The following is a 16,284-nucleotide window of genomic DNA, read 5'->3' as shown; positions in this document are numbered from 1 at the left end:
AACACAAAATAAGATCATTTGAGAAATGATGGTAAACACACAGCAGTAAGTGACCATAGACTTCCATAGTAGGAAAAAATATTTTGAAAGTATTGTGATAAATGACTAAGAAAATATTTTGATAAATGATGGTAAGCACACAGTTGACGGTACCCATTAAATTCCATCATATTTTTTTATTCCGACTATGGAAGTCTATGGTCACTTACTGCTGTGTGGTTACCATCATTTAAAAAGTAGTGTTTTTGGTCAGTAGCCTTATTTTTTTAGGTTTAACTACACAGAATTGATGATAAATTAATGTATTTCATAAAATGTCATAAAACTGGGCACCATCTCGCAGCCCCCTTTGAAAACCACTGACGTAGACTACACCACTGGTTATTAAGTAAAATATTTTGCTAAATTTTTAAGTTGCTTTGTTTCAAAGCGTGTGCAAACTGAAAAAATGTCAATGTAAAACATTTATATTAACGAATACAATTAAAGACCCTCTATGACCGCTAGCATAGAGCTAAATTCAAATTATTAAAAGCTATTGTTTATTCTTCGGGTTGCCAGATATGTACAGGAGCGCAACTAATGATGGAAAGCATAAGTTTATCTGCTAAATTTCACCTTTGCAATGTTTTTGTTAATTGCTAATTAAAAACCTGCTTGCATGGATATTTATACCCCAATCTGCTGCTCATTTCGAAGGTTGTCCGGTGTCCCCCGGAAGTCACATTTATGGTCCATTGCGGTCTCGTTTAAAGTGATACTCCAGCCAAATGATTTACTCACCCTCAAGCAATCCGAGATACATATATCCATTATTTTTCAGACGAGCACATTTTGAGTAATTTTAATAAATGTCCTTGCTCTTTTCAGCTTTATAACAGTAGAAGACAGGGATCAGGGAACAAATTCTGACTTGAACCCCCAAAAAGTAACCCAAGGGGTTAATAAAGGGATTCTGCAGGTAATCGATGTGATTTTGTACAAAAAAATCCATATTTTAAACTTTATAAACTATTATAACTAGCTTCCGGAAACACCGGCATCTTTACGATTCCCGAGTTGTAGTGGAATGAGCGTTGGTTGCCATATTTTGCGCAGTCACTCTTATAAATCGCTCGAGTCCAAGATGGCGTCATTAACAGAAGTTATTATGGTTTATGAAGTTTGAAATATATATATATATATTTAAAAAACGATTACCTGCAGAAGACTAATTAACCCCTTAAAAACATGTAGATTACTTTTGTGAAGGATAGATGCACTTTTTGGGGATTTCAAGTCAGAAATTATACATTTACTAAACTACTCCTAATGTGTTCGTCTGAAAGATGATGGACATGTATCTCGGATTGCTTAAAGGGATAGTTCACTTTAAAATGAAAATTCTGTAATAATTTACTCATCCTCATGTTGTTCTAAACCTGTATGAATTTCTTTTTTCTGATGAACACAAAAGAAGATATTTTGAGAAATGATGGTAACCACACAGCAGTAAGTGACCATAGACTTCCATAGTAGGAATAAAAACATATGATGGAATTTAATGGGTACCGTCAACTGTGTGCTTACCATCATTTATCAAAATATTCTTTTGTGTTTATCAGAAAAAAGAAATTCATACAGGTTTAGAACAACATGAGGATGAGTAAATGATGACAGAATTTTCATTTTAAAGTGAACTATCCCTTTAAGGGTCAGTAAATAATTTGGCTGGAGTATCACCTTAAATAAATTTATTTAAATATTTTTCTGATGTAAAACAAATATGTCCCATTCCTAAAGAACCTCTTTTGGTGTGTTAAAACAGGAATTAAAAAATGCTATTTTAGAGGATATCATCCGCCTTGGTAAAGAAGCTGGACTGAAATCTTTCGAACAGGTGATATAATCTAACAATCACAAATCTGTAGTGTTACCCAAATATTCATGCTTGTCTGTTGTATCATACAAAATAATAACAATATTAATATCATATCTGTTGTATGACATTACACATATCAATAACTGATCGTCTTGCATCTTCAATGTAATTTGTGTGGATAGGTAAGAGACATCGCTCTACACACAGAGATGTTCAGTGTTCAGAATGGACTTCTCACACCAACACTGAAAGCAAAGAGAACTGAGCTGAGACAACACTTCAGGGATCAGATCGACCAGCTCTATGCCAAAATCAAAATGTGAACGACAAAGACCCCCAGCTACACCGAGTTAAACCCATCTCGGATAAAACTAAAACACTCCTGAACTTGCACACTTGATAGCATATAGGACAGCACACACTGTTGATGTACTCTTGAATTCAATGAAGTACGATTATGATTTTCACCATTTGGTGGCACCACAGTCATAAAAGGTACGGTTGGATCCTGCCAGCAAATGTCAAACATTTCAAGAGCCCTGCAGCTTGATCATGCTGACAACTGGAAATGAACCAATCCAATGCCTTAGGACAGTGAAGGCATTTGTGTGTAATAACCATACCCAGAGCACACCCTAAAGTCTGCTTTTATAATTATGTAAAACAAAATGACAGCATGGCTGATTTAACTTTCATACCAAAGTGCTTACACGATTTTGCCTTTTTAAATCATTTGCAGGCATTTCAGCCTATTTAAAATGTGAAAGTTTCGAGCTTTACCCCAGAACTGTACATGAACATTTACTAAATGTTTATATGTTGAACACAAACTGGAACTTCCTATAAATGTATTATTCGGTTCGCAGAACATCACTGGTTTTTGTTTTATTTGGTAAACCATCCCAGTCAGCAGAAGATTCCGGATCTGCACCGTATCCGGCCCGAGTTGCTGTTGGCTGGTATGCATTTAAGATATTTTAAGTCTGTAAATATAAACTATGCCCTACGGTGAAATATTTTTGCATCTCACCTAGCAAGTTTTGATAAAAAATTTGAGTGATTTCTTCTGACAGAAAGATCTGTATTATGAATTGGTTCTTGTTGATGTTCAAATTCCTCTGATAGCACTTTGAAATTGTGAACTGTGCCTCTTTTCTAGTGTGTAAGCCTTGTACATATATCTATTTATGTGTTTTTCATTCTTCATTGTATTCTGGTTTACATAAATTGTGCAAAAGGTTCTTTGTAGCATGTGGGTGTTAAAGAAATTAAATGATGGTGTTGTCTTTTACTAGTCTGAGCGGTTTATTGTACTATTTGTTTAGTTATGTGTCGTGTTTACCATGACTGCAATTGGACCTGTATCAAAGTAAATAAGGATGTGTGCATTATGATAATCTTCCATCTCTACCACATCATTAAAGGTCACGTTCTTCCTGATCTCATTTCTTAAATCCTAGTTAGTGTGTAATGTTGCTATAATAGCATAAATAATACCTGTAAAATGATAAAATGATATATTTTATAAATGAGGCCCCAGATCTATTTTAACCAAAAGCGCTCACTGTAGTGATGTGATGGTCATTTTCGAAGCACTGCTTCATGAGGCTTTGAAACATTTACGAATCCTTTGTTTCGAATCAGTGGTTCGGAGCGTGTTTCAAACTGGCCCAAGTCACGTGATTTTAGCAAACGAGGCTTCATTACGTCATAACTATTTCGAAGCGTTTCGAAAATCCGATGGTTTACCACTAGGGGGAGTTGATCACATGACCAGTGTCTAATATGTTTAGGTGAACTCGGGTCAGTTTTATTATGCAAGTTCATAAAACATTTATCCTTCTGACTAATAACACTGCCATTTTGTCTACTTTTTGTTTATAGACAGATTTAATTACAAAAACGTGCATAATTAAAAAGGTAGTTAGTTTTAATGATTTGTTTGCCCTAAATCAAACTAAAAACACATAATACTTTAAAAAAAATTTTTAATACAAATATTGCTATTATTTTGTAAAAAAATTGTAAAATGTTTGGACATATCTGCTTTTACACTATTTTGACCAGCAGGGGTCGCCAGGGTGTGTGGTGTTTTTTTAGAACTTCTTCAAAAAACTGAATCAATCAAGCAATTGGTTCAATTGAGTCGAAGCTTCGAAAAGCTTCATTTCTCCCATCACTAGCTCACTGTAGCTCATTTGCATTTAAAAGTACACACATGAAAACTGTGCTTTTTTTTGTACCAGCCCAAATAGGGGCATTTTGGACATGCTATAACAAATGATCCGTGGGGTGTTTTGATCTGAAACTTCACAGACACACTGTAGGCACACCTGAGACTTATATTACATCTTGTAAAATGGTCACGATATGTGCCCTTTAAAAAGTTGACATGCAATTTTAGTTGCCTAAAGAGTAACTAAACCCTAAACTAACTTCTTTTTTAGTTAATGATCTGTAAGAATGGGGCCTTATTAGTGCTGTTCGTTGATTTGAGTAACTTTTTTGACATTTGGGTATATAGTGTTTCAATGCTACAATATGGTGTAAAAAGTCTGAGTGCTGTCCTCTTCAGGTTGAACGGTGGCTATTGCAGTTTAATTTTTCTATTGAATGTCGCGGTACCGCGGTGTGACGTAAGCGGTACGACCCTACGTAAGCAGGATCAAGCTCAATTCGTCCCCTCTATCTCCGTTGGGGTCTGCCCACTTTTCTCGGATTTTTCAAATATTGACAGTGGGTGGAGTCAGGCTCTGACCAGGGGTTTAGTTACGCTTTTAAAATAATTTGAAGGTCAGATGATTCTAGAAATCAATAACACAATATTTCATCACATATTAACCAGCTGCTCCAGTATGACCAGCTATTAGACTAGTAGTAGTACAAAGTGAAACTGAAATCGTTTTCTGTCCCTGCCTGTGTTTTGTCCCCACTCTTAACCATTTTTAGTCTATAAATACTCCTTGAAACCAGACTGTCAAGGCCGTTTGAGTGAATAATGAGCACACGGTTCACTGCAGAGTTGTTTATTACATTGAAAAGGTCTAGTTTGTACATACACAAAAGATGTATTTATGGATAACAAATATGATTAAATAATAAACATGCAAGTGTGATTGGAACTTGTATGCACCTCGCAGCATGAATGCGGAAAACGGAGAGGCAGTTAAACACAGAACATGCATGTGCCTGTTTCTCACATCTTTATGCTAAAGATCACTTTCAACGAGATCTTAAGAGATCATTACTGGTAAAATAAGGTAGGCTACTATTTGTGAACATAATGGATGCTGCGCTCATATCTTAAAAGTTATGCACTTATGCAACAAAGCTCTACGAGGCAATAACTGTACATGCATTTCTGTACATATCAATACTTAAAGCACAAAGTTATCTGGTCATGTGTGCATTGATGTCATGTTAGAAATGATATTTTAAATAATGTGTATTGTGCCTCGAAAGAGTGTTATAAAAAACGTTATTGTGGTTTAATAAGAGGCACCTGTGAATCATTTTGATTGTACTTTTTAACAGAAGAGCCTTCAAGCTTACTGCCTGATGAATGCCCTGTGATTGTTTCCCTTTTCCCAACACTATAATTAGTGCTGGATTATAGTGAAGTTTATTAATATCCCTGATTGCTGTAATTCTATTAATCCCGAAATGCCTCAGTTGATTGCATCTTGGACATTTTCATTAGAAAACTTGAGGCAAGAAACAAGTGAAATGTTATAAGGTCACACAACAACAAACTTAGCACCTATATTACACATACAGACCAAACTTTGCAATTACAGCTAACATACACAACACATCAACGGTCCTGAGAATGCTGAAATGCCAAACTAAGTGTATACGGCAAATGCCACTAAGCAAGTGCTTCTAAAAAGTGATTTCTATCCGATGCCTCTGATGTGATACGCACACAGGAAATCTGGATAAAACCTCCCAAGATACCCTTTAAGCTCTCACGCTTTATTCCTCAAGCGCTGAAGTACATCTCTTTGGTGAGCATTGAGACAATGCAGGGCATCTGTTTCTTGGCGTCAAAGCCAGGAGTGTTGGAGGTCGACTCAAAGTCGAGCGCTACCTTACAGTTGACCCTGGTCATGATATGCATGAGCTCTAGTTCTTTGCCATATTTTGCAATCATTTCACATAGAGACTGAATGAACCATGAGCCGGTCATTGTGTTCCTCCAGGAGTAATAACCTGGAAGAGGAAAGACTTCTGTTAAACATCATAAACTTACAAGCAAGTGATTTATTTAAGTTGATGTGTCTCTAGCGGTTAAACTTGGTACAGCAGTCTAAATTCAAAATATTGGAGATGTTTTTTTCCTGCCCCCCTGTTTGGTTGCCAGACATATATACAGGAGTAGTCCATGGTCTTATTTAAAGGGAAAAAACACAGTTTTTTTTATATTTTACAATGTTCTTACCTCAACTTAGATGAATCAATATATACCTATCTTTTGTTAATGCGTGCACTTTTAATCTTTGTACAGCACTTCATGAATGTGTTAGCATTTAGCCTAGCCCCATTCATTCCTATGGCTCCAAACAAAAGTTTTATTTTGTGCCACCATACTTACTCGTGTAACTACTCATGTAACAGTCTTTAAATAGGGAAAACATGGAAATGTTTGGTGGCTTATAAATTCATTCCTGTTTGGATCCCAAGGAATGAATGGGGCTAGGCTAAATGCTAACACATTCACGAGGTGCTGTACAAAGATTTAAAGTGCACGCATTGAAAAAAGATAGGTATGTATAAATTAGTCTAAGTTGAGGTAAGAACATTGTAAAATATTGAAAAATGGTGGTGTTTTCCTTTAAGCAAACGTGAAAACTTGCAACCGAGCTGTTGAATTACACTATTGGGTAAATTTTCAGTGGGCAGGATCACAGAGACCAAAACAACAACAGACAATCCGATGTATGAATAGATACGTGAACTTAGTATATAGGGCTGTCACTTTTGTGAAAAAATCATTTTCGATTTTTAATATACAAGTGTTCATTGAATCGATTGTAAAATCGATTTTCCATGTCTAAAAAAGACGTTTCCATTTTCAACACCAAATAACAGACAAATGTAAAGAGAGCGCCTGAAGTCAGCATTATTTCTTATTCATTGTCATTAAGTTTCGTGCAGAATAAAAAACAGCAACAGTAGTGCAACATTCTCTAAAAAAATATACAGAGTGGACTGCTGCCATAAATGAAAAACATTACTGCAGGCTTCAACCGGCTGCTTTTATGATTTAGGCAATTCAAAAATTATTTTAAATAATGATTCGATCCATTTCAAACAACTGTTCAAAAATGAAACTTTAATAGACTTACTTGAAGTTGAGAACATGCTGTGTATTTTTTTATTAAACGTAACCGACACTTAGGCGGCACTAGGCAGGCATAATGAAATGCGCAAAAAGGCTAGGGCCATTACAAATTATTGGTCAGGAAAACAAGTCGATCAACATTTTAGGGGTCAAGAGCAGAGCGCTTTTCATTCACTATATGTCCATCTGTTGAGAAGACGCACTCCGACCGCACTGATGTCCCAGGGAAACTCGGGTACTTCGTTGCCAGCTGCGTATTTCGTACTGCCAATCTTCCATCACAAAAGCGGGTTTCTGTCAGCTCGCAAGGGTGGCTCTTTGTCATAACTTATCATCTCCTGTAAGGTCACAATTGCGAAGCTCTCTCGTGTTGCACAGGTTTATTAACGTTGTCCTCCATTTTCTTTCCAAAACACTAGATGCAGCGATTGAAAGCGTGAAACTATAGGTGCGTAAAATTGCTGGGTATTTTCTGTCTAGCTTTCGCACACCTACTGCACTTTCAGAATTCTTTATTTTCTTTTTCTGCTTGTTTGTGAGTTTTGTTACATCTATATTTTACATATTTATGTACATATTTGGTTAAAATCGATTGCCTATTTTCGTTTTCGAAACTTTTTTTGGTTGGTCCGATCGATTGTGCAATCGATTTTTGAACGAAAAGTGACAGCCCTATTAGCATGTTTCCTAAATTTTCAAATATATTATAATATTTAGTACAGTCAAAAACCTACATATAGCTCCTTTAATTTGCATAATATTTAGTGTATGGGGTACCAAAACAACACATAAAAATAATTTGCCGTAATTTGTCCCCTGTGGGTGCAACAGCACAATATGAGGAAATGTGCATTTGTAGTCAATGTGATGTGTGTTTTGGAAGTCATTGTATCCTGTTTGTGTGGGTGTCAGCACCTGGTGCTGTCGAATAGGCATACAGGAAGTCGGCCTCAACAGGGATCCTCACAGAATCACCTGGGCCGTCTGTCTCTGTACCAGGATCCAGCTCTGTACCTCTACAAGCCTAAAAAAAAAACACAGCAACACAGTCAACCCAGAAAAGAGCCTCGTATTTACATTTTGCTTATTAAAGTAATATTTCACTTTTAAAAAATCCTGATAATTTACTCATCCCCATGTCATCCAAAATGTTGATGTCTTTCTTTATTCAGTCGAGAAGAAATTAAGTTTTTTGAGAAAAGCATTCCAAGATTTTTCTCAATTTAATAAGACTTTATTGAACCCCAACAGTTTAAATTGCAGTTTTAACCCAGCTTCAAAGGGCTCTAAACGATCCCAAACAAAGCATAAGGGTCTTATCTAGCAAAACGATTGTCATTTTTGACAAGAAAAATAAAAACTATGCACTTTTAAACCACAACTTTTCGTCTTACACCAGCCGTGTGACCCGCCAGCACGACCTTACAAATTACGTAATGACGTCAAAAGGTCAAACTTGCGGACCATTTTAAACAATAAACTGACACAAAGACATGAATTAGTATCATTCCTCATACAACAACATCACTCTTTCTTCACACTTGTAAACACTGAAGCGGTAGTTTCACATACGCCCCTGCGTGACCTTTCGATGTGATGAAGTAAATACGCAAGGTCATGCTAGCGCGTGACATGGCTAGTGCAAGATGAAAAGTTTTGGTTTGAAATTGCATTTTTTTTTCTTGCCAAAAAGTCGTTTCGCAAGATTTGACCCTTACAGTATGTATCATTTGGGATCTGTGTTGAAACTGCAATTTTAAACTGCATTGAAACTGTGAACTGTTAGGGTCAAATAAAGTCCTGTTATACTTAAACTAAGTATTAAACTAAGAGAAAATCCTGGAATGTTTTCCTCAAAAAACTTAATTTCTTCACGACTGCACAAAGAAAGACATAAACATATTGGATGACATGGGGGTGAGTATATTATCAAAATTTTTGTTTTATGAAAAAGTGCAATAATCCTTTAAAATACTTCACGCCAAGAAGATTGAAGACCCACCTGTATAAAGAAAAGCTTGGGTTTCCCCACTAGTGTTGGGCATCGGTCCCCTCTGAAAAGGCTTGTTAAGTCCCTGATAGCCACGTGACCATCCGTACCAAAAAACACACCATCATCTCCGTGACTCAACAACACACACACGAACGAAGCACAGCGACTGTGGTTGTCCCTGGCAACTGGGAATAAAAGCAAACGGCACTCAATGTTACTTTTTATTTGCAAAAACAGGCAACAGTATAAAAGATATCGTTTTTATTACATATTTGCAAACTTATGCACTATTCTGTTATTTTGTGATGTTTTTGTGTAGTAAAAATACATGTGTATTTCATTTAAATTCAATACCCTTCTAATCTTAGGGTGTGTTTTATATTAAGTCTCTTTAGAAAAGTCACGTCACTAAGAGGCCATGTTTGCAACGCCTCTGGGCAGCTATGTCAGTCATGCAAGACCTTTCTAGTTGAACGGGGGAAGAACAGAATCAGCTGTAACATAACGTTTGCTTCACATACCTGGTTCGTTTAAGCACTCCAAACGCTCTCGGAGCAGTTCAGGGTGTATATGTAAATAAAAACCAAGTGATCCCAGAACCCCCTAAAATGACCCAAAAGTGAACCGAAACTCAGACCATGTCCGCTTTTGGGTTCTTTTGTTGTTCGATTTCTTTTAGAGATGTGAAATCAATGAGGTCCCGGTCCGCTTCGCATGTCGTTTGGACATTGTATCAAATAAACTGCTGCACAGAAAGCTTGGGTCTGCGTTCTTATGAAGTTGTGATGTGAACAAGGGTCTGAGATCACTTCAGTTCTGAAGAGGATCAAAAAATAAGAACTGGGTCCTCTTTTGAGTCCACTATATTGTGAACACCAAACGGACTAAGGTCACATTTGGCTAGTTCCTTTTTTGGTTCACTTTAAGTGAACTGGGTTTGGTTCTTTTAAAATGAAATATATGTAAAAACACCCTTAAAGAACGAAAATTCTGTCATCATTTTCTGATCCTTATTTAGTTCTAAATCTGTATGAATTAATTTTTTGAATGATTAACAAAAAAATATATATTTTAATAAATGATGGTAAGCACACAGTTAATGGTACCCATTGAATTCAATTGTATTAGTTTTTCCTACTATGGAAGTCATTGGATACAATCAGCTGTGTGCTTACCATCATTTATAAAGAAATTATAAGAAAACGCTCATATTGAGGGTTTCATTGTCGCTTATTCATATAAGTGCTATGAAAAAGGAGTGTTTAATCTCGTAATATCCAATATCTTTAGTTTTAAGCAGAGATGATTTTACTTTTCCCTATTGTCTTTGAAGGCTTTAACCTCGAAAGTGAGAGCTTTAAGATGTTTAAATGTTATAGGTCTTAAAAATAACAATCATTCAAAGAGACAAATGTAAATTCGACAATTAATTTGTTTTGTTAACATCATTAAGTCCGTACCCGAGGTTAAAACCTGTAAAATCTGCTGAACTGTCTGGTCATTGTAGATTTTCACATTGTATCCAAGCTTTCGAAACACGTTCATCACGTTTCCTGCATCTACGTCTGTGCCGTTGCGTTGGTTCATGCCTGTAGGACGTAAAGTGCAGATACTGTAACCATCAATGTATGCCCTATATATAAATGCTAAAAGAAACACACACACAAAAATGTACATACATTTCCTTCCAGAACAAATTTATGTTTAATGTATAGATAATAACATAACAAAATTGTTCATTTAAAGACCAAAGATGACAAAGTCAATGCGTTTAAACAATCATCTCAGTATGATGAGCATCAGAACTGACAACTTTCACAAAAACAGGTGTGGTTGTCCCAGCTTTCTTAAAAACTAACACCCTCAACTGCAGAAAACAAGAGTGTTACCCGTCCTGCGGTCGAAGTTCTTGTTGTTGATGATGACACAATAGCCAATGTTAGGGTAGTCCAGGCTGTATCTGAAGGGGTGCGACTGAGGCTTTGCATCCACTTGCATGGCCTGCTGTGCTGATGGCTCATCCTTACCAGCACTAGATCACATATACAAACAAATGTATTACAGTCAAATTATACAAATCCGCATTCATTCGCATTTAGGTGAAATTGATATGACTTTTAATTTCTGATTTTGTCTTATTTATTAACTTCAACTATAATATGAAAGTATTGGTGTGGACCATTTTAACCTTATCTTTATAGTTAGTTATTATTATTTGTGTGAGCAGGCTTTAAGAGTGAGTAAATGATGACAAGTTACATTTGATGGTGAACTACCCATTTTAACTGGTGTACTCAAGAGCACAACGTTTGCTGACCATCAAATCATCTCAGGATTAAAAGTAACTTAATGCACTTTAGTTACCAACCCAAACTGGGAACCGCTTTTTGTAAATGCTTTGCCACCAAAAAATCTGTATCAAGTGCAGCACAGAAATGATGATGAACCGGGACGTCTGCACCATGAATAAGTTAAATGCCAATGACATAATGATAAAAGCTTGGTTCATTATTTGTCTAAAATCTCTAAATCTCTCAGCCCTATACATTATTGGGAACTATGCATAATATAAAAGACCAAGCATGAACAAATCAATGTTTACATTTAAACACAAAGGAGAACAAGCAAAGCATTAGGAAATCCAATACTCTTTACGAACTGTCATTCACTCCTGAAAGCTGCATAGCAACAGTCGTCAAGATGATCTTACTCTGTTTTGTCCTCGCGCCGCGCGTCCACGCAGTCTCCGTTCATCTCCAAGCAATCGTTAACACTTTTCTAAGAAGTTAAAAGGGGTTTCCTCCAGAAGAAGCTGTTGGAAAAGTAAATTAAGCTTTATTATACTGGCCACAGAGAATGCACGCGCAGGGTATTGTCTTTGCTGTGCTCTTGCAATCAGCCAATGAGAGCCACGCGAAAGAAAAACACGATGACGTCACCCCAACCTTGAACTGCTGCTGTGCTTAAATTATAATATAATTTGTTTAGCAAATTGTTATAACATAGTTCCTATGCAAGTGATTGTTTATTGTTTACTGAATAGGAATATTTTGTGACTGTCAATAATAATAACGAATAAAAATAAACGATACAAATATAAATATTAGGTGTACTTTCCCACACGAAGAAAACACTAGCATAATTTAGGATTTACTATAGTAAACTGTTGTACAATTCCTAGACACTGATTATATACTACTGTATTACGTCAGTTTTATAACAAATAACAAACTATAAATTAACAAAGTGTAGTTAGTGTATAACGTTACTAGTGTGTTTAGTAGGCATTTTTTTCCACTTCATTCTATCTGTAAATTAGACACTTTACACCTGCAGATAATTAACATACTGGGTGTGACTCAAAACCTACTGTCTGCCTATCTAAACTAGTTTCGAAAGCACCTTTTGGACCGTAAAATGCTGTCAAGACAAGCAGCTGCTCGTTGCGTTTTGAACCACAACCGGGAGGGTCAAGTTCCGCGTGTACTATGTACGACCAACACTATAGTGCAAAAAAAAAATAATAGATTTGAGAAACAGACACTTCCGAAAAGTTTAAATACTTTAACGTTTCAAGTGCATACGTGTCTCATCCATAAGTTTACCGGACAGTGGCGTACATATATCAACTCAGATTTAAAGTATGTCTGCGTTTCCATAGCGTTTCTTTGTTTGCCTTCGAGTCGTCAAAACGATAAAAGAATTATAAAATTATTGCAATTTCAAAGTGAACTGTCGAAAGAAGAGCATAGTAGATTCTTACCTAAATAGCAGAAAACCCCTCTGTTACTAAGAGCTTGAAATGTGTATGCTTCCCAAGACAAAGCAAGTAGAGGTAACTGCAGGCTGGAGCAATGGGCGTGGCAAGAGGTCGGAAAGAAACGGGGCGTGCCACGAGGAATGGGGCGTGCCGTAAGGTCTTTTCAATTGGACGCGAAAAGCTTCCTGATCCGCATAAAAGCGAGCCATAAACTTAATCACTATATATTATGTTGCTTGCTGATGTATGTATATAAACAATTTTATCGTAACACACAGAGCAACACTCACACGCGGTTTGCTGATTCACTCACTTCTTTTACTGCTTTATTCAGTACAGAACTCACTCTAATATAGAACACTGTTGCCACCTAATGGCAACTCTTCATATAGCACAACATTTAGCTGCATATATAACACTATACAAAATACATTTCTTTCACTGTAAAAATAACAATAATGATATTGAGAATACATTCAAAAGTACGTTACCTTCGACACCTTCTGTATAACGCGGGTTACATGACGTCATCACCATCGCAACTTTTTTCAGGATCAATCATTAAAAACATTCATAATGTTTGTGATAATAAATGCACTTTTTGTAAAACATCACTTAAAGATATTAAACATTTATTTTTGTATTGCCCCTTTTCTATTTCATTTTGGACTGACTTCAAGATAGGTATTCCTAAAATAGAACTTCCCAGTATTAGAATTTAGAACCTCATGACATTTTACTTTGTTTCCAAAACCCATATTTTTTTGGAAAAAATTATATAATTAAATTATTTTGTCGACGTTTTATATGCATAATACACAAATAAAAGAAACCCTCCTTTATTAACTTTTATAAGACCTCGCAGTATACTTGGAAACCCTTTCAAACATGAGATCACAAAACAAAAAGTTTTTGAAAATATCTATAACTACTTTGATTCATAAACTTTTATTTTTGTATTCATTTGTATTTTTCATGTTATACTTGTTATTCTCCGATTGACACATTTTGAGCTGTATTGCTTTGTATTCATCGTTTTTTATTGCATTATACTTGAAATGTCTGTATTTGAACTAAATAATAAAATAAAAAATAATTAAAAAACAAATTATTATTTTAAGGATAAAAATGTCTCTAAAAGTAATGTTATTTTTATAAAAATGGTACAGCAAATGTTTTGGCTGTATAAAGGCATATACGTGTTTGATCAAACACTCACCATATAATTATTAAATTATGTAAAAACGGTTTAATAAACTTCTTTTAAGTGACATTAATCAATTAAGCAAAACAAACACCATTTAATAAAAAAAAACATTTATTCAGTCATTTTTACAATACTTTTTTTTGAAACGTCAATTGAAGTTGTCATCAAAGGCTTGTGTTCTTGTGTTCAAAACTCATTCCTTCGAACAGAAGCCATCAAACTCTCTATCTAAATGGAACGCACAGTGACCCCCTTCATGGCGAACCGCGCGAAATCTGTGGCTTTGCAAATGGCTTTGTTTCTTGCGATATTCACAAGGTCTACTGAGAGCACAGAAGGGACATCGACATAAATCGCCGACTCGGATGTCTTCGATGCAAATGCAGTCATTAATTTTTCTCACTGTAACATGTATCTGTCAACAACAATTAAATAATCCCTGAAGCTGGAAAGACGTCAAGCAAAGAGACCATCAAATTATATCGCACATGTATTATATCCATGTTCTTCTTTCCTTCAAAAGAAAATTACGATTTCTTTTTAGCTAAAGGAATAACGTATAACTACGGTTACGGCTGATTGGCCAACGCAGTTGCCAGGAGGAAGCTCCTTTGACCAATGAGAAACCTCTTACAACGCCCCTACCTCCTGCCACGCCCCTACCTCTTGCCACGCCCATTGCTCCAAGCTGCAGCTACCCCTGTCTCAGACAAAGCGGTTACTGAACATCCAGGAAGTGTTAACAAGACTACACTCGTGTCACTATGGGAGAAAGAAGAACGCTACACTGCGCGGAAGACATGCGCAACAATGTCGCCCTCTGTTGGACAGTTTCTATATTGCTTTACATTTACATTTATGCGCTTTAAACCAAAGTGATTTGCATTCGAAGGTGTACATTTTATCAGTATATTTGTTCCATAGGAATCAAACCCATTATATTTGAAATGCACTATTGAGCTACATAAACACATGTGTCTTACTATAATATTCTGTATCATAGGGTAAGTGTATCCATTTAGCCCACCAAAAGTGGTTTATTATAAATATTTACATGGTTTATACAAATTTGTTAATTTAAATGTAAGATTTATCTCTCATTTGAAAATGTATTAATTAGTAGATTTATATTTTTGAATAAAAAGTTAATGTATATTATGAATAAAGTCTGGTATGGGCTTACTTTATATATATAATTTTCGTATTCAAACTGTTCTTAATTCTTTAGCAATTAATATTTCAGTAATGGTTGTTTGACCCATAAGATTAGCTTTGTGCACAAGCTAATAAAACAAAATTTCCATTTCAGCGACAGTAGCTCGTCTGTTGGATCGGACCACACGCTTCCAATGTGCATCAATGAGTCTTGGCCGCCCATCACTGCTTTTCCTTCCTTGGACCACTTCTGATAGGTACTGACCACTGCAGACTGGGAACACCCCACAAGAGCTGCAATTTTGGAGATGCCCTGTCGTCTAGCCATCACAATTTGGCCCTTATCAAAGTGGCTCAGCATTTTCCTGCTTCTAATAACACATCAACTACACTTGTCCTCAAACTTGGACTCCTGCTGAAAATGCTTTAGTGTTGTCAATGCCTCGACGGGTCAGGGCTGTTTTGGTGGCAAAAGAAGGACCTACATAATATTAGGCAGGTGGTCATAATGTTATGGCTGATCAGTGTATATAATACACACCAGAAAACTAAATCTTCTGTCAGACTAAGTCAGACTGCTGTTCTGTTCCTGTTTTTATTTGTGGCAACAGCCTTGCTTGTATGCCAATTGCAAAAAATTCCTCATAATCACACTTATTAATCATTCATAGAATAACATTAGCTATTTATTTCATTAAACATCTAGCTTTAAACACTATAGGGTGGTTTTCCGGACAGAGCTTATCCTAGTCCCAAACTATCTTGCGCTGACATATCTTGTGCCATTGTTTTGTCACAAAATGTACACCAGTGATGTTTATGTAAAGTATGATTGTAAAAACTTAAATGTCCTAATATAACTAAGGGCTAGTCCTGGATTAATTAAAAACTTGTCCGGGAAAACCTCCCCTCCTTTTAAAAATGTGCAGTATTTAAGAATAAACGTTTATATGCAGGTGAAAAA

General features: G+C 36.0%; 2 protein-coding genes across 4 annotated transcripts in view; one reads left to right on the top strand and one right to left on the bottom strand.

Moving 5' to 3' along the window:
- acsl1a (acyl-CoA synthetase long chain family member 1a) overlaps nt 1-3,301 on the top strand; it is a 37,270-nt gene extending 33,969 nt beyond the window's left edge. For all 3 annotated transcript variants that reach the window (XM_065254530.1, XM_065254531.2, XM_065254529.2), the window contains exons 20-21: nt 1,808-1,879; nt 2,044-3,301. In XM_065254530.1, the coding sequence (XP_065110602.1) occupies nt 1,808-1,879; nt 2,044-2,184 (213 nt within the window). In that variant the 3' untranslated portion in view covers nt 2,185-3,301. The remainder of the gene's footprint in view (nt 1-1,807; nt 1,880-2,043) is intronic.
- A 1,570-nt stretch (nt 3,302-4,871) lies between these two features.
- On the bottom strand, nt 4,872-14,936 carry casp3a (caspase 3, apoptosis-related cysteine peptidase a). Its single transcript, XM_065254528.1, has 8 exons — nt 14,882-14,936; nt 12,962-13,025; nt 11,909-12,010; nt 11,088-11,230; nt 10,659-10,787; nt 9,208-9,383; nt 8,121-8,229; nt 4,872-6,073 (listed from the first exon to the last, which is right to left on the bottom strand). Exons 3-8 carry the CDS (start codon nt 11,950-11,952, stop codon nt 5,844-5,846), a joined length of 831 nt encoding a protein of 276 aa, XP_065110600.1. The 5' UTR covers nt 11,953-12,010; nt 12,962-13,025; nt 14,882-14,936; the 3' UTR covers nt 4,872-5,843.
- Between the last annotated feature and the right edge of the window lie 1,348 nt (nt 14,937-16,284).

This window comes from Paramisgurnus dabryanus, chromosome 4 (assembly GCF_030506205.2).
Source record: "Paramisgurnus dabryanus chromosome 4, PD_genome_1.1, whole genome shotgun sequence".
NCBI lineage: Eukaryota > Metazoa > Chordata > Actinopteri > Cypriniformes > Cobitidae > Paramisgurnus > Paramisgurnus dabryanus.
The sequence above is the reverse complement of the archived record's forward strand: the minus strand, read 5'-3'. Positions and strand labels throughout refer to the sequence as shown.

What these genes read in the sequence shown, in the direction of transcription:
- casp3a (XM_065254528.1), bottom strand. Translation starts at nt 11,952, where the DNA reads ATGAACGGAGACTGCGTGGACGCGCGGCGCGAGGACAAAACAGA. An exon ending in CGGCGCGAGGACAAAACAGA is followed by an intron (nt 11,231 to 11,908) that starts GTAAGATCATCT and finishes TATGTGATCTAG; the next exon opens with TGCTGGTAAGGATGAGCCAT. An exon ending in GAACTTCGACCGCAGGACGG is followed by an intron (nt 10,788 to 11,087) that starts GTAACACTCTTG and finishes TACGTCCTACAG; the next exon opens with GCATGAACCAACGCAACGGC.